General features: G+C 41.7%; 1 protein-coding gene across 2 annotated transcripts in view; it reads left to right on the top strand.

The window, feature by feature from the left end:
• The window catches only part of nfatc4 (nuclear factor of activated T cells 4), a 43612-nt gene that overhangs the window by 15572 nt on the left and 7030 nt on the right, over positions 1 to 21010 (top strand). For both annotated transcript variants that reach the window (XM_003223849.4, XM_062984550.1), the window contains exons 2-6: positions 325 to 1300; positions 10479 to 10641; positions 16672 to 16871; positions 18722 to 18894; positions 19923 to 20063. In XM_003223849.4, the coding sequence (XP_003223897.1) occupies positions 325 to 1300; positions 10479 to 10641; positions 16672 to 16871; positions 18722 to 18894; positions 19923 to 20063 (1653 nt within the window). The remainder of the gene's footprint in view (positions 1 to 324; positions 1301 to 10478; positions 10642 to 16671; positions 16872 to 18721; positions 18895 to 19922; positions 20064 to 21010) is intronic.

Below are 21010 nucleotides of genomic sequence, written 5' to 3'. Positions count from 1 at the left end.
CTTCATTTGGGTGGTGAGCAATATGGTGTTTATGGAGGATATTGGCAGGGCTCTTGGACATGTTCGTGACGCTCGCTATAACCTGCAATGTCATTGGAGCGAGGCCACTGATGTCTCCTGGGGAGTGGGAGCTATAGCTATTTATGGAAATGGGTGCTTGTCTGTGTAAGTGGACACCCCAGCCACACACATACATACATATATATTTTCACTTTTATTATGTGTATAGATAGATGGCTATAATGTTCCATCTCAACCTTAGATTTAATCCAATGTAGGATTTATATAGGTGCTGATTTTGTGCTTCTGTCTTCTTTTTTCCAGACCTGGATGCAGACAACCTCCCTGTCTATTGTTCCCTTAGTCTGGGTGACCCGCCGCCCTATGCCTCTCCTCTAAGCATCCCATGCCCATTGCATCTTGGTAGCAGCCGTGCAGGCATGCATTCCCCTCCTCCCCGTCCGGTCGACTTAGATGGCGACACTTTTGAGAGCCAACCGGCTCGGCGTGTCCGTCTAGGAGGCTCCCGGGTCCTGGAGTGTCCCAGCATCCAGATCACCACCATTTCTCCAAGCCGACGGTGCGAGGAAGATGACTGGGACTCTTCCCCCCGCGATTATCTTCTTCTGGAAGCTTTTGGGGGCTACCGAGAATCAACCTCATCATCCGGCTTCTTTACCCCAAGTCCGGCCAGCAGTGGTAGTGTATCGCCATGGAGCTTTTTCTCAGACGATGAAGCCCCCGCCGGAGATGATGTGGAGCATGAGTTGAATGAGGCGGCTGCCCGATTTGCCCTCAATTCTCCTTTGGGTTCTCCTCGGGGTTCGCCAAAACCGTGGTCATCGGCCGAGGAGTCTTGGCCGGGCTATGGGGTCAACTACTCCCCGAGTCGTGGAGCAGAGGACGGGTGGATGGTTCTGGGCCCTCGCCCAGCTTCTCCTTGTGGTAAGCGGCGTTATTCCAGCTCCGAAACACATTCCTCTGCCTCTCCATGCTTGTCCCGGAGGGGCAGCCTTGGAGAGGAAGCCACAGGGGAGTCTGTGGAAGCGAGTGGCGATGGAGCCACCTTCAACTCTACTGGAGCCCGGTTGGTGGAAAGCATCCCCCAAAAAGCACGGAAGACTTCAACGGAGCAGACGGTGGCACTGACCCGGAAAGAAGATGGGAGTTGCAATGGAGAGGATACTGGCAATGGTTTTGGACTTGGAATGGCCCGGAAAGAAGGGATGGATTACCTCGCCGTACCTTCACCACTGGCCTGGTCTAAGGCTCGGATTGGAGGCCACAGTCCCATATTCAGGTAATAAAAAGCAACATCGAACATAGAAGCGTAGAATTAATCATAGAATCATAAAATCATACAACAGCTGGAAGATTATATTTATTTATTTAGTTATTTGTTTATTTGTTTGTTACAGTATTTATATTCCACTCTTCTCACCCCGAAGGGTACTCTGGGGTGATCACAGAACACATATATGAAAACATTCAATGCCAATTATAACAATGACAAGGCAGACAACAGATAGAGGTATATAGGCTTTTCCATCTTTTGGCATCTTTAGAGGCTGTGCTCGGTTCTGGCCAACAGGAGGTTCTGTCGCTCCATCTCCCTTTCAAAGAGCTTTCTTTGTTCGTAAACTTCCTCCTTTTTTCTGATCAATACCTCCCCTCTTTGATGTGGTTTCTATTTATCTACTCACATTTGTTTTCGAACTGCTAGGTAGGCAGAAGCTGGGCTAAAGGTCAGGAGCACACCCTGAGCCGAGCTTTGAACTCTCAACCTTCCGGTTGGCAAGATTTATTGCAGCTTGGTGATTACCTTGCTGTGCTAAAGCCCGGAAGAGACCACAAGGGTGCGGTGCATAAAAACACAATCAAAGCTATCCTGACAGATGGCCATACAACCCTCTGCTAGGAGACCTCTGGGCAGCATATTCTATTGTTGAACAGCTTTTATTGTCAGGGAGCTTTTCCTGATGTTGATTTGGATCCCTTTTCCTGCAATTTCTATCCATTGCCCCCTTGTGTTCTAGTTTCTAGTGCAGCAGAAAGCAAACGTGCGTTTTCCTCAATGTGACATCCCATCAAATATTTTAAAGTAGCTATCATTTCCTCTCTCAGCTTTCATTTCTCCGAGGAAAACAATACCCAGCTTCTTAAGAGCTTGGCATTCAGACCTTTGATCATTTTGGTCAACCTCTGACCAAAATGGTTGGGCCAGGCTTTAGCACAGCAGGTTAACCACCAGCTGCAATAAATCTTGCCAATTGAAAAGTTGGCAGTTCAAAGCCTGGGTTGGGGGTGAGCTCCTGTCCTTCAGCTGAGCTTACTGCCCACCTAGCAGACCAAAAACAGCTGTAAGTAGATAAATAGGTGCTGCTTAATGCAGGGAGGTATTTTAATGGCACTATATGGAAATAGCAGAAAAATATTGGTGATTTAATCAAAAGGAGGAAGTATGTAAACAGGACTCTTCAGCATGATGGATGGAGCGACAGCATCCACTCGTGGCCGGAATCGAGCACAACCTCCAAGACACCGAAGATGGGAAAAGCCTAGATACCTCTATCTATGTACTGTGTCTGTCCTGTCAGTGTATAACAGCATTGAATGTTTGCTGTATATGTGTTCTGTGGTGCGCCCTGAGTCCCTTTCGGGGTAAAAAGGGCAGAATAGAAATACTGTAAATAAATAAATCTTTTCCTGAAAGCGTTCCACTAGAAAGACAGAGCTGCAAAAATTGCTGAAAAAAAATCCTTAGCTCTGTAAAGTAGGAATCATACCTCCTTCTAGATATTGTAAAGCAGGACTCCCATCATCCCTGGCCAGTACAGCCAGTAGTTAGGGATACTGAGAATGCCACTCCTGCAGTAACATCATTTATTTATATGGCACCATCACCGTGTATGAGAACTGGGCTCCACCACATCCTGGTGTGGACATTCAGTGGCAGAAAGGCAGGAAGGAACACTTTAATGGGTTTTTTTAAAAATTGTCTTGAAACTTCCCTGCTTTGAAAAAGCCAAAGGGTTTCAAGAATCACAATTCTTGTTCTACCACAAAAATGTGGGTGTTGTTTTTTTTTTTTCAAACTACCCTGCAGCCAATTTTTGGCAAGGTGACTGGAGTTATGAAAACGAACAAGGACTGCCTATTGCTTTTTCTTGCTCTGTTAACTTCTTAGCTCGTAACTTGGTGGGAGACAATAATGAATGCCATTGATACTGATTAACAGTGTTAAGGATATTAAATATTGGGTTGGAGATTAATAAGGACATGGTCAGGCAAGAAGGACTGCGACTAGGGCAGAGTTTGTAAGCTGGAAAACACAGTCTGAAGGTATAAGTCACACAATAATAAGTTTCTGTTAGTCAAAATAAGGCAGAATCATACAAACTTAAAGGTACTCTTTAAAGACCTTCCAGATTGTGTCTTCTTGCCTTTGCCATTCATGAAAACACATTCCAAACCCTCCCGACAGATGGCCATCCAGCCTCTGCTTGAAAACCTCCAAAGAAGGAGACTCCACTGGTCTCTGATATATTCTGGATCATTTGATGTTAACTGAAAATTCCTATGTAACATCTAATTTTTGTGTAAACCTTACTCATGACATTTTTTGAATAATACTATATACCCTTGAATATAAGCAGTTTTTCAACCCCCTTTTAGGGCTGAAAATCCACCCTTGGCTTATAGTTGAGTGAGGATCCTGGCTAGCTTATATTCGGGTCGGCTTATACTCGAGTATATAGGTAATTAGAGTTGGACAGTCGTATCTTATTAAAGTCTTATTTTCTTAAATTACAGTTTTATGTAAATTTTCAAAAACATTTAACCTACTAATGCCTCAATTAATATAATTTTATTGGTATCTATTTTTATTTTGGAAATTTACCAGTAGCAGCTGCATTTCCCACCCTCATCTTATACTTGTGTCAATAAGTTTTCCCAGTTTTTTGTGGTAAAATTAGGTGCCTCAGTTTATATTTGGGCTGGCTTATACTCAAGTATATACAGTATCCCAGTAGTCTTTAATTTAAAAAAAATGTTCAAAAAGAAATGTCAAATCAATATGAAAAATCAACTTTGTATCAATCACTCTTGTAAAATGTTGACATGTGTAGCTATTCCTGGTAGCGATAGTTGTAGCAAATAATAATGGTGATGGTGATGATGACCCCTCTATTCTGCCTTGGTCTGGCCACACCTGGAATACTGTGTCCAATTCTGGGCACCACAATTGAAGGGAGATGTTGACAAGCTGGAAGGTGTCCAGAGGAGGGTGACTAAAATGATTAAGGGTCTGGAGAATAATCCCTATGAGGAGCGGCTTAAAGAGCTGGGTATGTTTAGTCTGCAGAAGAGAAGGCTGAGAGGAGACATGATAGCCATATACAAATATGTGAGGGGAAGTCATAGGGAGGAGGGAGCAAGCTTGTTTTCTGCTGTCCTGGAGACTAGGACGCGGAACAATGGCTTCAAACTACAGGACAGGAGATTCCACCTGAACATCAGGAATAACTTCCTCACTGTGAGAGCTGTTCGGCAGTGGAACTCTCTGCCCCGGACTGTGGTGGAGGCTCCTTCTTTGGAGGCTTTTAAGCAGAGGCTGGATAGCCATCTGTCGGGGGTGCTTTGAATGAGATTCCTGCTTCTTGCAGGGGGTTGTACTGGATGGCCCGTGAGGTCTCTTCCAACTCTATGATTCTATGATGATATTTTTAAACGAGACTTTAAATCAAATAGTTAGCCGTGTGTGGTTTAATTTTAAAATCCATTTTAAATTTGGTTTTTAAGGGTTTTTTCTTCTTCATGGAACCACTACTATGCTTTGTGCAGAACCCTATGGTTCTGCAGACACAATTCGGGAATTTCTGCTTGGAAACTTTATGGTCAACTTCCAGTAGAATGACAGTCCCTTTGATTTCACAGCATTGAGCCCACGGCAGTTCAAGTGGTGTCAAACTGCACTAATTTTACAGTGTGGATGCACCCCAAGCTCCTCCAGACCTGCCTTGGTGAGAGATGGAGTAACTGGGGAGGAGTTGGGTTGGAGGCAGGAGAAAGCAGAGGCCTGGATCCCCGTTCTTCCACCCACCTCTTCCAGCCGGTCTGAATTTGCCAGCTGCACTTTCCGCTCTTTGGTCTGGCTGCCAGAGGTTCTGTTGTATAAAAACAACTTGTCAAGCCAGCCCAGGCAGAAGAAGGGCTGGTGTCTCCAGTTACACATCCCAGACCCGGGTGTATGGTGGGAGGGAGCTGGCATAAACATGCCGTGGCTCCTTCCCTGTTAAGGTAAGCAACTGGGTCGGAGGAATTCCTCCGCCATGGCAGTGGATTGGTTTTATCATGACCTTCGAGTTGGAGCAGCTTTTCTGACTCTCCCCAATTGGCCCAGCTCTGTTTTTCCCATTCCAAAATCCATTCATTGTCTTTCTTTCCATGATGGATTTTTGTTTACTGGTTATTAATGTCTAGACCAGCGAGCGGTTCACAAACTTTTTCAGTCATGGAACCCTTCCGAAGACTTTTCCCCCTACGGAACCCTAACTCTATTATGAACCCGCGATGTTATTTTCTTCTTTCATCTGAGTGTTTTGTACAAGGTAGTAGGTTTGGAAATAAACAAAAAGCATTTTAAACATAACCACAGACCATTATTTTGGTATGAGAAAATATTGGATATAACCACAAACTGTTTTGGCACAAGGAAATACTGGATTGACACTCAAGGCGATGAATGGGATTGTTTAATTTTTGTAATTCAAATAGTTTTCAAATTGGGCTTTATACCTGATAGCTAAATACGTAAATTCTGGGCAGCATGCAATTTATTTTTAATTTTTTTTGGTGTAAGCATAAGATGAAAAATCTGATTTGAATCAATAGGTGGACATGAAGGGGAGCATTGCTTGGATAGCCTTTCCGGCTACTATCAGATAGACATCTATTAATCCTACCCAATAATCATTCATGTGTACAGATTCAGTTTTGTTTTTAATTTCAATAAGATCTTCATATGCCTTCACGGTCTTAAAAAAAAGATTTTTAAAAAGGTTTTTTTGTGGAATTCCTACAGTACTTTTGTAGGACCCTATGGTTCCATCTAAGACAATTTGGGAACTGCTGTTCTAGACCATAGCTATTCTCATCCAAACAAATGCCATATTTATTTGATTCTGAGATGCTATTGATTGTAAGACACACTCATTTTAGTACCACTCCATTTTTCCAGTTCTAAGACATATCCCCCCCCCCCCCCGAATATAAACTTTAAGCTTGGCCACTCATTAAATATTGAGAAAACCAAAGTGCTCTTCTAGCAGTCACCAGCCAACCCTTCTCTCCTGAAAGGGACTCAAAACAGCTTAACATAAAAGCATCAGCATAACCATTTAAAATATGCAAATATACAAACATTAAAACGGGATTAAATATAAACAGTATTAAAAAATTCCCAGATATGTGATGGTTTGAGGCTTGGAAGAGATATGGAGCCTAGGAATGGACCAAGGGAGTAATTTTCTTTCCATTATGAAAGTGTTCTCGCAATTTCACAAGAGAAAGATGAGTTACACTGGTGCGATTTGATTGATTGTTCTTTGCTACTGCACTATATAACTTTTGAAAAGCTATCTCTCATTGGCCTCACCCGCCTTTGGACACAATCTAGCCTTGCAATGGGGCATTCGATCACCAATCATGGATAGGCTGGGAAGAATTAAATGTCAGCGGACATTGGCTGCGAGTGATGCGGGAACCATCAGTGAAAGGCTGTAATGCTTCCCTGCTGTGAGTCGTCTGCAGCACCATTTCTCCCCAATGAAACTTATCTTCTGGCAGCATCCTGTGCCAACGCTTGGCACCGAAAAGTGCTCTTGAGGAGCCTTGGAACGCTGCCTCCTTCTGGCACAGACAACGTCCTACTTACTACTCCCACTACAATCTTTTTCAAAACACTAAGACCTATTCAATTTAGGAAAATGCAAAAGAAAAGATAGCTGCAGGGTATGCTCATTACACACAGGACTTGGAAAAACCATTTGGCCTATTGTTCCCAAATCCCCTGGATAATGTGGCCAAAGCTGAGGGATTCTGGAGTTAGAGTCTAAAAAACTTTCCTAAGCATTGAGTTATACAGGTTGAGTACCCTTTATCTGAAGTACAGGAAGTCTCCAAGTTACAAACAAGAGAGGTTCTGAATTTTTAAAATTTAGCTTGTTGTGAAAACAAGGATTGGTGATAAAGCTTCAGTGGAGACACCTTTTCCCCATGAGAACACTTTCAGGAGTGACACTGCCCTTCCTTGGGGGTAGATTTCTCTCCCTTGGTTGTCTCACCCCCATTCTCAGCAATGAAATATTTGTAGCTCGGGATCTGCCCGTATTTGGGATATTTTTCTGATTTTGCAGTATTTTCTTGCAAAATAATGAGATATCTTGGAGACAGGACCCACGTCTGAACATGAATTTAATTTTACACTTTATAGACATAGCCTGATGCTAATTTTATACTCAATATTCTTAATAGTTTTGTGCACTAAACAAAATATGTGTATGCTGAATGGTCTGAAAATGAAGGTGTCACCATCTCAGCCATCCATGTGGACAATTTTGGATTTTGTAGTATTTTGACTTTTGGAATAAGGGATGCTCTACCCATATGTCAGTTTTCGTTATGTCATATGAAAGCTGACTGGCACAACCTGGGGATCACAACCAGATGCCCTTGCATTTTGCTACTCTGCTGCTGAGAATGTATGCCCAATATGGAACACATCACACCATGTTAAAACAGTGGTTGTGGTTCTTGATGAGACATGCCACATTATCACAGGATGTCTACGCCCTACACCACTGGAGAAATTATACTGTTTAGCCGGCATTGCACGACCTGACATCCGTCGGGAAGTAGCAGCCAATAATGAAAGGACCAAGGCAGTGACATCTCCGGCCCATCCCCTGTTTGGATATCAGCCAGCACACCAACGCCTGAAATCAAGAAATAGTTTTTTAAGATCTACAGGGATACTTGCAGGAACACCTCAGCAAGCAAGAGTCCAAGAGTGGCAGGGTAAAACCCAGAACCTCAATCAGTGGCTGACGCCGGAAGAGAGACTCACTCCTAGACACACAGAAGACTGGGCAACTTGGCAGGTGCTGAACAGACTGTGCACTGGCGCCATGGGACGCAGAGCCAACCTTACAAAATGGGGCCACAAAGTGGAGTCAGCAACATGTAAATGTGGAGAAGAGGAAACCACAGACCACCTATTCCAATGCAGTCTGAGCCCTGCCACATGCACTATGGAGGACCTTCTTACAGCAACACCAGAGGCTCTCCAAGTGGCCAGATACTTGTCAAAGGATATTTAGTATAATGCCAAGTTTTTAACTTTTGTTTGTATTTTTAAATACATTACAACTGTCCCTTGGTTCGCTTCCGATAAAATAAATAAATAAACCCATATGTGGTTTGCTTGAGAGCTAATAGCAAGTGGTTTTTTGCCTTCCTTATGTCTCATCTCTAGAAATGGACATTGCCCAATATAATTGACAATACTGCAAAGGTAAAAAGCAGGACCAGTCCTACCATAAGGTAGAGTGAGGCAGCTCCCTCAATTAGCAAATTTCATTTAAAAAGGCAACAAATTGTTATCTATTTTATTTGTTATTAATGCATTATTTGTGCCAGGGAATTGAGAGGTATTTGTGGGATTGTCTATTTCATGTGACAGGTTTTTGGTACTTTGCAATTCTGGAATGGGTGGCTGGGAATGGACCCATTTGCTGCCTGGCCTCAGGCATCAAAATACCTTGGGCCATCCCTATTTTGCATATGTTTATTTAATGCTGCATCTTTGGAAATACTCTGTGCCAAGAGCAGTTCACAAAACAAAAGCAATATCTGTCATTGTCATATGTTAATTCAGTTAAAAGTTTGCTGAAAATGCACAAAAGATTTAATGAACTAAACATATACTAGTACGTCAGTTAACTTTTAGTGCCAATAATACCAATAAGATAATTGTGTTGTTGGAGGCTTTCATGGACAGAATCACTGGGTTGCTGTGAGTTTTCCGGGCTGTATGGCTATGTTCCAGAAGGTAGAGAGAGAAGGCTTCTGGAACATGGCCATACAGCCCGGAAAACTCACAGCAACCCAGTAAGATAATTACATAAATTAATTCCTAATACTGTTCGTATTAAGACACCTCCAAGCAAGATGTCTCAGTAATGAAAGAACTAGAAAGATACAACTAAGGATTGATAAGGTAGAAAGTTACCTCTAATAAATTCTTGACTTACCTGAGTTTTTTTAAAAGATAAGGAGTAACCATGTGTTTCAAAAGCATATGATTTTTATTTTATTAGGATAAGAAATAATTGTTTATCTACTTTTGGTTTAACTAATAACAATTTAGTTACTTTTAATATAACAATAATAATAATAATAATAATAATAATTTATATACCGCTTTTTCTCCCACAATGAGGACCCAAAGCGGCTTCCAACATGTTAAAATACAGTACAAAGTCAAACTACAGTCAACATATAAAACACTATAACAATCAATCAAAACATAAACAAATAGTTAAAGGCAAGCTACCATAATGGTTTTGGGGACCAGTTTCCTGTCAATCCAGAAATTGTACAGACTGCCAAAAATAGAAGAGAGAAAAGAAAATTGGAAATGACAGGAAATCCATTTTAGATTTTGGAAAAAGAAGGCTATTTTTTAATGCTAAGCAGTAGGAATGGAAAGAATATGCTCTACTATCCATTACCTACTCAAAAAGCGGGTTTCCTGACAGTTGGGAAACCCTGTTGGAAAGAATAACAGAACAGTGAGACTTTTGCTCAGTTTCCTCCCAAGATTCTCATGTCTTGAAATATTCCAGATTGGATTGCCAAAGTGAAAACCGGACCTGGCTTCTGTCCTTTTAATGGTTATATAGAAAACAGGTGTTGTTTATCATGCAACCAGGTAACCAGCAACACCTGCTGAAATCTCCCCCTTTTGCACAACCATTAAAAAGTGCTAGAGCTGGCTGCATTTCCAGTCTGGCAGTCCTAATTCGAAGGAATAGAGAAACGTATAGATTTTTATACAAAAAAGATGGTGTTTTGTGTGCAAGATCTATTCCATTCAAAGACCCATGTACAAAGTGGTGTGAAAGATTCCTAACTGAAATGACTGCGAGGTCATGCCGATCTAAATATTGACCTGAATAGGTCCAAGGAAGAACTTGGAAACAACTTTGCTACAAAACATTTTGGAAGATTATATTTAGAAACATAACTTGTCCAGTCTTGGATATAAAGCAACGTCTTCTATTCCTGTCCCCTTCACCATTGCTATTAAAGGTGCACGAGCCCCTTTGCATCATATCATTTTAGGTGGCAATGGTAGGTGGAAGCTTAGCAAGATCACATTCTGTGTCTAAACGTCCTCTTTGCATGTCCTTCAGGTCTTCTGCTCTCCCACCCCTGGACTGGCCCCTCCCCAGTCAATACGAGCAGTACGAGCTGAAGATCGAAGTGCAGCCTGGAAAACACCACCGAGCCCATTACGAGACGGAAGGCAGTAGGGGAGCAGTGAAGGCTGCACCAGGAGTACATCCTGTGGTGAAGGTAATAGGGACAACAGTATGAGGAGAAGAGGTGGTATAAGGGCCTGTGTGGTGCTGTGGTTGCAGTGCTGGACTGGGAGGACTGGGTTCACAGTGTCACTTGGCCATGAGGTCGTCATACTAGCCTTGGATGAGTCGCTGTCTCAGAGAACCGTGTACTGTGCATCTTACTTTTTGGAGCTGGGCTATAAACGTGGCCTAAATAACATAAAGGGATCGTATCTTATTTAGGAAGCTATGCAAGCTCCGTCATGGTCAGTACATGGATGGGAGCGCCTGGTGGTGCAATGGGTTAAACCAGGCATGGGCTAACTTTGGACCTCCGGGTGTTTTGGACTTCAACTCCAACAAGTCCTAACAGCCGGTAGAACTAGACTAGAACTTTGATAGACCAGGGTTCAAATTGCTACTCAGGTATGGAAACCCATTGGGTGACCTTGGGCAAGTCACACTCTCTCGGCCTCAGAGGAATTCCTCCTGAGCAAGCCTTGCCAAGAAGGTTACCATAAGTCAGAAATGGCAATAATTAATGACAGGATTGACCTTAACTTCATTTTACTACATACTAGGCAGGTGCGCCTCCTTGTGGCCAGAGAGTGGAATGTAAACCCTGGTCGTGGGCCAAAAGTACCTCTGAGCATGAGCAGAATGTTTTTGTGGATATTGCATAATCTCAGCCTCATCTTTTTTTTTTAAAGGGAAAATCACAGGTTGACGCGAGGGCAATATCTCCACAGGGCTTTTTAAATGCCGTAATTTAATTGGACATTTTTCTGCAAAGGTAGTCCAGAAGGAAAAGGGAACCTTTCCCCTCTTATTTTCCTTCTCCATTTTTTTTTGTTTTCATTTTCCTTTCATGGGCAGGGTGGGACAGTTTTGAAAGCATCCATCCAGTAATGTAAAAAATGAGAACTATTCCCACTTCAAAGTGTTTCCTGACTGCATGCACACGCAAGAAGGCCAGAAACAGAAAGAAAATAAGACAACAAATGGAACAGATTTTGTTTATAATGAATTGCAAAACAGATGCCCGCTAAATTTAGGTTCAGTAAGTGCAAAGGTTGGTTGGAGATGGGAAAGAGTGAGTTTGCTTGTCAGAAAGAGAAGAAGGACCAGGGGTACTTGGTCTGTGGCCAGTTAACCCTTAAACAAAACCTCTCCTACAGTTTATTGCAGCTTTCAATTTAACCCAATTAGGGTGCATCTAAAATGTAGAATTAATGCAGTTTGATATCACTTTATCTACTATGGCTCACTGTTGTGGAATCATTGGAGTTGTAGTTGTACAATGTCTTTAACTTAATGTGTTGTCAGAGGCTTTCATGGCCGGAATCACTGGGTTGCTTTGAGTTTTCTGGGCTGTATGGCCATGTTCCAGAAGCATTATCTCCTGACGTTTCCCCCACATCTATGGCAGGCATCCTCAGAGGTTGTGAGGTCTGTTGGAAACTAGGCAAGTGGGGTTTATATATCTGTGAAATCTCCAGGGTGGGAAGAATAACTCTTGTTTGTTTGAGGCAAGTGTGAATGTTGCAATTGACCACCTTGATTAGCATTGAATAGCCTTGCAGCTTCAAAGCCTAGCTGCTTCCCCTGCCGGGGAATCCTTTGTTAGGAAGTGCTAGCTCGCCCTGTTTGTTTCCTGTCTGGAATCTCCCTATTTTCTTAATGTTGTTCTTTATTTATTGTCCTGATTTTGGAGTTTTTTATACTGGTAGCCAGATAGTCTTTAGCTTATTCTGCTAAAGAGTGCTGGTGCCTAACCAAACTACAGATCCCAGAATTCCATAGCACTGAGCCATGGCGACTAAAGTTTCGTCAAACTCCATTAAGTCTACAGTATAGTTGCACCCTTTTGTGATCTTTATATGTGTGGTCTTTTTAAATCAGGGTCTTCGGACTTCCTAGTCCAGAAACATCTCTTCCCAAGTCCAAAAACCTTTCTCCCCTTTCGCTTTTATTCCCACCCTCCTGTTTTGAACTTTTTATTTTGTGTAGGCTTCAGTCTTCTCTTCCCCGAGCGCATTTCCCTGGAACCGGGATCTTGGGTCTGCCCTTTCCCACGCTCTAATTCCAGAATCGCAGGGCTGGTCTCCTCCGCATCCATCCCTCTGCGTCACTCGTGGTGAAAGACAGGGATAACAAGCTGGTCTGGCAAGGGAGAATATAGGAAAATACCTCCCCATGGGCCTTTTTTTTCTTGACGAGTTCTATTTTTCTTTGGTGGGTGTCCCAGATCCAGCATTTTCCTTAGAGGATATACCCTTGCGTACTCATGTGTAAGTCTAGAAAGTTAGCCATGGGTCAGTGTGAGGGCTGTAACTTTTATCAAGAAGGGAATATCCTTCTCTGAGGAGAGTTGTGAAAGGCAAGAGTCAATCCCAGAAGAAACTAAAAGAAGGACTACTGTCTTCTACTCTTTCTGCCTTTTTTGAATACCTGGGCAGGAAAATGGTTGCGGTGTCCAAGGGTAACTAGCACCAATGCATTCCCTCCCTGTGGAATGATACTTGACTTATCCATGGGTCATATCAAAGTCCATAATTTTGTTCCTAAAACCTCCCCTTGACTTACCCATGGATCATTGTCAAAGTCCAGCACTTATACATGAGGTCGACGTATACATGAGTATATACAACAACTTGGTGTCTTTCCGTGGGTTGTATCAAACTCCATCACATTGGATCCCAAACCTCCCCTCAACTTATCTATGAGTCATATCAAAACCCATCAACTTGGCCCCAAAACTTACCTTTAACTTATTCATGGGTCAATGTCAAAGTCCATCACTTATACATGAGGTCGATTTATATATGAAGTTGACTTATGCCTGAGCATATACAACAACTTGGTGTCTTTCCGTGGGTTGTATCAAACTCCATCACATATGACCCTCAACTTATCCATGGGTCATATCAAAACCCAACAACTTGGCTCCAAAATTTACCCTTAACTAATTCATGAGTCATTGTCAAAGTCCATCACTTATACATGAGGTCAACTTATACATGAGTATATACAACAACTTGGCGTCTTTCCAAGCTGTTTCCTAACCACTGTTGCCCCTGAAGTTCTCATTTTTCCATGTTTTGAAAAGTTGGCATAAATTTGTTCAGATAGCAAGACAATCTTGCATGTCATAGACCACATTTAAAACTCCATTATATGGTCAGTGTAAACTCAGTGAGGTTTAATTGCATTATATGAGTCTATACCAGTCATGGGCAAACTCTGGCCCTCCAGGTGTTTTGGACTACAAGTCCCACAATCCTAACAGCCCACCAGCTGTTATGAATTGTGGGAGTTGAAGTCCAAAACACTTGAAGGGCCAAAGTTTGCCCATGCTTGGTCTACACTGACCGTATAATGCAGTTTCTATATGGCAGCTTAGATGGGTCCAAAGAAGGAGGGAGCAGAAGAAGTAAAAAGGGAGTGTTTCCTTTAAGGCTGAAATCGACTGCAGCTGGAAACCTTGGCTTCTTATTAAGAACATCTGCACAGCGCCTGCGGCAAGACCACCGAACGAACGGCGGATGTCTCCCACTGCAGTGGCAAGTGCCAAAGCGGGCGATTGGTTAGAGGTGGTAGAGGTGGAAGAGAGGCGCTGCTATAAAACTACCCCTTTCATAGAATGGAGATCCGATTTGCAAGTTTGCTACTAAAGGGTTTATTAACCCAAGCAGAGAATTAGCACAAGGAAGTCCGACTTAAACTGAATTGCACTGAATAGGATCTGAAATGATGATAATCAAGTTGCAAGAATAAAAAAGAAATATCCAACTTACCACAGCCTAACAAACTTTTCTCCTAAACTGTTATGTGTTTATGACCATTTTGTGATGCCCTATGGCCTTGGGCAAACAAATGTCCTATAGTTAAGAATTTCTTTGAAGTTTGGATGCCTACAAATTAAACCTTTTTTTTACTCAGGTCTGTGTTATGCCCCAGTTAGTATTTTCAGGAGTTACTTTTTTGAATACTCAGAATTGTAATTTCAGTGGCTATACTAGCCACCTGGTGGGATTCTGAGAACTGTAATACTCATATTAACTGTAATACCCATTTTAAATTGCTTAGATTTTAGCTTGTTTTTGTAAGCCACTCTGAGCTCTGGGGGAGTGTTTTTAAGATTTTTTTTTAAAAAAAAGATATTTTAAAGATGTTTTTAAATTGTTAGATTTTAGCCTTTCTTGTAAGCTGCCCCGAGCCCTAGGGGAGTGGCGGCATATAAGTTTAAATAATAAATAAATAAATAAATAAATAAATAAAATATTAGAGTCCAAAAAAGATAACTTTACAATGTCCCAGTTCTATCTGTGATTGGAAGAGTTTGAACATCCTTTTGCCCAATGTAGAGCATTGGCTGTAAAGTAGGCACTTGTTTTCTGTTGGGTTTGGTTCTAGATGGCTGCTCGAGTCTCATTCTATACAGTGTTATATAATTACATTTTGGAATGTAACACACACACACACACACACACACAAGTAGGTAAAGGTTTTCCCCTGACATTAAGTCCAGTCATGTCCAACTCTTGGGGTTGGTGCTCATCTCCATTTCTAAACTGAAGAGCCAGTGTTGTCCGTAGACACCTCCAAGGTCATGTGGCCGGCATGACTGCATGGAGCACCGTTACCTTCCTGCCGGAGTGGTACCTATTGATCTACTCATATGTGTATGTTTTCAAACTGCTAGGTTGGCAGAAGCTGTGGCTAACAGCAGGAGCTTACTCCGCTCCCCAAATTTGAACCTACGACCTTTGATCCACAAGTTCAGCAGCTTAGTGCTTTAACACACTGTCCCACTGGGGGCTCCTATATATATATATATATATATATATATATATATATATATATATATATATAATTGTCCCTCTGCAATTGTCTCTCTGCATTTGTGAGTTTGACTTTTGTGAAGTTTGTTATTTTTTGTCGATATGTTCTGTCTAGGAATCTCTAGCTCCTTTAATATGATTCTGTGGTCAGCTTTCAACAAAGGTTGTCCATAAACTCATGCTGGAAGACTTAGAGATTTTTCCATTCCTGGTATTTTTTTATCATGTCAGAAGCAAAGCGACTGCAAGTCGCTTCTGGTGTGGGCTGTCTACAAAGATGTTGTCCAGGGGATGCCCGGATGTGTTACCATCCTGCTGGGAGGCTTCTCTCATATCTCTGCATGGGAAGCTAGGGCTGACAGATGGGAGCTCACCCCGTTTCATAGATTTGAACCACAAACCTTTGAATTTGAATCACCAACCTTCAGGTCAGCAGTTCAGCTGGCACAAGCGTTTAACTCGTTGTCCCACCACGGCCACTGGTTCCTGGTTTGAAAATGTTATTTCCTGTTTAATTGTGTGGCACTTACTTTAAAAGTAGTTGTTATACTCCAGAAACTTTGTTTTTTTGGCTGCCACAAACTAGGTTGGATTGGTTGGGATTCTATGAGATATTCATTGAAAAACTATAGCAAAATATGCTGCAGGATGTCCTGCAAAAACAAAGTTTTTGCAGCTTAATAATCTTTTCCATGTTTTTAAGATAAAACCAATTAAGAAATGACATTTATAGCTCAGGAACAAAAATCGTGATGCATAGCGTTACTTTACAAATCATATATTTTTAGAAATCTAAATGAAAGCTTTTTGTGAATTATGTTGTGACCCCATACATTTCATTATTCCAATTTATGTATGTATCACTGACAAGGGATTTGTTTAACCTCCAGTTTGCTAGTAAAACTGAATCCCTGTGTCACAAATGATGCATGTCTAATAAGTGTGTCATCAATATGAAATGCTTGCAAAGCTCTGGTCTATAAGGGTTTGGTAGCATTAACTCACTCAGCATTGGCAGCATGACAAGGGCAGATCTGAAACAAGAAATCCCCAAGCACAGAAGTGATTATGGTACACATAAACTTGAGAATCAGGCTGTGATTGGAACAGATATGAATATGAAGGATTGGTTGGAACAAAGGGATTTTAAAATATGAAGGACTGAACTTTTATTGTTATCTTTTCCCCCTCAACCCAAGTTTATAGGCTACGATGAGAAGCCGCTCACCCTGCAAATGTTCATCGGCACGGCAGATGAACGCAACCTGCGCCCGCACGCTTTCTACCAGGTCCACCGCATCACGGGGAAGATGGTGGCCACCACCAGTTACGAATCCATCATCAGTGGCACAAAAGTCCTCGAGATGCCGCTGCTCCCAGAGAACAACATGTCTGCAAAGTGAGTCCTTCTTTTGCAAACACAAAGGGTGGAGATGTATTTCCCAGACCCTCCATGTTTAAGGGATCCTTGAAAGAATACTAATTCAGTATGGAGTAAGATCCCGGTGGCACAGCGGGTTAAACCGCTGAGCTGCTGAACTTGCTGACCAAAAGGTCACCAGTTTGAATCCAGGGAGCGGGGTGAGCTCCTGCTGTTATCCCCAGCTTCTGCCAACCTAGCAGTTCAAAAACATGCAAATGTGAGTAGATCAATAGGTACTGCTCCAGTGGGAAGGTAACGGCCCTCCATGCAGTCATGCTGGCCACATGACCTTGGAGGTGTCTACGGACAACACCAGCTCTTCAGCTTAGAAATGGAGATGAGCTATATTTTGGGGGAAAGTATTTAGAGAAATAGATGCTATAATGGATAAGAAGATAGGAAAAAGTGCAAGTATTGCATTGTTGTTATTATATAATGTCAAGAATTTGAAAAAAAAAACAGAGAAGGATGCAATAAATAATATGTTAATGGCAGCAAGGCTGTTGATAGCAAGGAACTGGAAAGGAACTGGAAATAAACATACAAATAGAAGAATGTTATAAAGAACTATGGAAATTAGCAATAAATGACAAGTTAACATGTAGATTAAGAATTAGGTATAGAAGGAAAATGACTTTGATGAGGTTTGGGGAAAATTTATTGAGAAGGGTTTAAAAGAAGTAGATGGGAAATTACCTCCACAAGAAGAAATTGTATTTTAGAAAGAGAATGTAAATTGAAATGGCTCGGGGGGGGGGGGGGCACAGAGGTGAAAATAAAAGCATACAAGATATATATATTTATATAGTTGATGCAATGAATTAAGAGTGAAATATAAGAGTATTGAAGGTATTGATGTATGGATGTATTTTAAGAAAACTAATAAAAAATTTAAAAAAAGAAAAAAAGAAATGGAGATCATCACCAACCCCCAGAGTCAGACACGTCTGGACTTAATGTCAGGGGAAAACCTTCACCTTCACCTTTAATTCAGTATGAAGGTAAAATATCCTCTGACCTGGGTGGTAAAGAGAGCTTGATAACACTATGTAACACAAAAATATTGTTCCTGAGTTATAAATGTCATTATCCAATTGGTTCTATCACAAAAATATGGAAAAAATTATTGAACTGCAAAAATTTTATTTTTGCGGAACATCCTGCAGCACGTTTTGCTATAGTTTTTCAATAAATCTCTCATAGAATCTCAACCAATTCAACATAGTTTGTGGCAGCCACAAAAACAAAGTTGCTGGAGTATAACAACTGGTTTCAAAGTAAGTACCGCACAATTAAACAGGAAAGAACACTTTCAAACCAGGAACAGATTTTTCAATTTTTTGTTACATAGTGTAATGATATAAAGGTGAAAGGACGGAGGGGAGAAAATACTAACTGAATCATGAAAGTAGAGGATAATATTCTGTAATAACAGCCAAATATACATGTTCGTAAGAGAATAAAATGGAGGGGATTAAGAACTTTTCTCATAGCAAGAAAGGAGGTTCACCTGTCTCAGAGTGCATCCACACTGTAGAATGAATGCAGTTTGATGCCACTTCAAGTATGATGGCTTTCTGCTATCGATTGCTGGGAATTGAAGTTTGGTGAGACACTAGCACTCTTTGAAAGAGAAGGCTAAAGATCTTGTAAAACTGCATCTCCCGTGATTCCATAGCATTGAGTTACGATAGTTCAAGTGGTGCCAAACTACATTCATTCTGCCATGTAGATGCAGCCTCAGTCTCGTAAATCTAGCTTGAAAAATCTTCCTTCCTAGTTTTATTCTTCCTTTTTTGACAAGTCCTTTGGCCTTTCCTTTGCAGCATTGACTGTGCTGGGATCTTGAAGCTGCGGAATTCGGACATTGAGCTGCGCAAGGGCGAGACGGACATTGGGCGCAAGAACACGCGGGTGCGCCTGGTCTTCCGGGTCCACGTGCCGCAAGGGAATGGCAAGGTGGTCTCCATCCAAGTGGCCTCGGTGCCCATCGAGTGCTGTGAGTAGCCATTGGGGGCAAAACAGGGAGATTGACAACTGCCTGAATCAAAGATAGAACCGTAAAGTTGGAAGAGATCATAAGGGCCAATCGGTCCAATGCCCTGCCATGCAGAAACATATGATCGAAGCACTCCCAACAGATGGTCATGCAGCCTTTGCTTGAAAACTCCGGAGAAGGAGATGCCACCTCACCCTGAGGCAGCATATTCAACTGCTGAACAGCTCTTACCATTGCTAATGTTTAGGTGGAATCTCTTGCCCTGAAATTTGAACCCATTGCTCCATGTACTAGAGCAGCAGAAACAGGTTTGTTTCCTCCTCAATGTGACAACCTTTTAAATGTTTAAACATGGCTATCATGTTCCTTCTCAGCCTTCTTTTTTCTAAGCTTAACGTACCAAGCTCCCTAAGCCTTTCCTCATAGGACTTGGCTTCTAGACAATTGATCATTGTGGGTGTCCTTCTCTGGACACCTTCCAGCTTGTCAATCTCCTTGAGTTGTGGTGCCCAGAACTGGGCAGGAGGTTATTTCAGTTGAGGTCTGACCAAAGCGGAATACAGTGGGAGGGACTATAACTTCCCTAGATCTAGGCCAGTGGTTCCCAGCCTTTGAGTGTTTTGGACTTCAACTTCCAGAAATCCCAGCCAGTTTACCAGCTGTTAGGAACTGTGGGAGGAACACTGAAGTCCAAAACACGTGGAAGCCCAAAGGTTGGGAACCACTGATGTAGGCACTATATTCCTATAGAATCACTTTGGCTTTTTTAGTTGCTTCATCACACTGTTGGCTCATGGTTGACTTGCAGTCTACTAAGGCCCTTTCACATGGGCTGTTGTCAAGCCAGATGTCACCCATCCTATACCTGTGGCTCCACCCTCGCCATATAGAGTCCCATTGATTGAAAGGGATGGAATGGCGAAATGTAGAGTTGGATGTATTACCTGATTGTGAGCTCAATTTATCTCCCACCTTCCATCCCGAAGGCCCTCTTTGTTCTCACCTGCTTCCCTTGCTTCTCCTTATAGCCCAGCGCTCAGCTCAGGAGCTCCCCCAAGTGGAAAACTACAGCCTCAGTGCCTGCTCCGTCCATGGCGGTGAAGAAATGGTGATCACCGGAGCCAACTTCCTGTCCGACTCCAAGGTTGTCTTCATTGAGCGAGGCCCTGGTATGCAGCCTATGATGTAACCTTCATGCTTACCCTTGGCTTACTTTGGAACCCTGGATTGCTTTCAAACTGGGCATGTTCCCTGCTGTATTATGTATATTGTTTTATGTTAATTGACATTGTTATTGTTTTATAATTGTTTATGTTATTTTACTGTATTTTGTATACTCAGTTGCACAACTACAGTAGAGTCTCACTTATCCAACATAAACGGGCCGGCAGAATGTTGGATAAGCGAATATGTTGGATAATGAGGCATTAAGGAAAAGCCTATTAAACATCAAATTAGGTTATGATTTTACAAATGAAGCACCAAAACATCATGTTAGACAACAAATTTGGCAGAAAAAGTAGTTCAATACGCAGTAATGCTATGTAGGAATTACTGTATTTATGAATTTAGCACCAAAATATCACGATATATTGAAAACATTGACTACAAAATGTGTTGGATAATCCAGAACGTTGGATAAGTGAGTGTTGGATAAGTGAGACTGTACTGTACATGCTTTGCAAGCCGCCCTGAGTCCCTTTCGGGAGATGGTGGTGGGATATTAATAATAATAATAATAATAATAATAATAATAATAATAATAATAATAATAGTAGTAGTAGTAGTAGTAGTAGCAGTAGCTATTAGGAATATTCATGGTGCATTTCCCAACTGAAAAACACAGCTGAGGAATAATACAAAAATGAGAATTTTTGCACAGTTTTATTTTGCATATTACAATATGTAACACGATTTTTGTTCCTGGGTTATAAATGTCATTTCCTAATAGGTTCTATCATAAAAACAGGAGGAAAGTTTATTAAACTGCAAAAAGTTTGTTTTTGCAAGACATCCTGCAGCACATTTTGCTATAGTTTTTCAATGAATATTTCATAGAGTCTCAAGCAATTCAACCTAGTTTTTGGCAACCACAAAAACGAAGTTTCTGGGGCAT

This window comes from Anolis carolinensis, chromosome 6 (genome assembly GCF_035594765.1).
Source record: "Anolis carolinensis isolate JA03-04 chromosome 6, rAnoCar3.1.pri, whole genome shotgun sequence".
Taxonomy (NCBI): domain Eukaryota; kingdom Metazoa; phylum Chordata; class Lepidosauria; order Squamata; family Dactyloidae; genus Anolis; species Anolis carolinensis.
The sequence above is the reverse complement of the archived record's forward strand: the minus strand, read 5'-3'. Positions and strand labels throughout refer to the sequence as shown.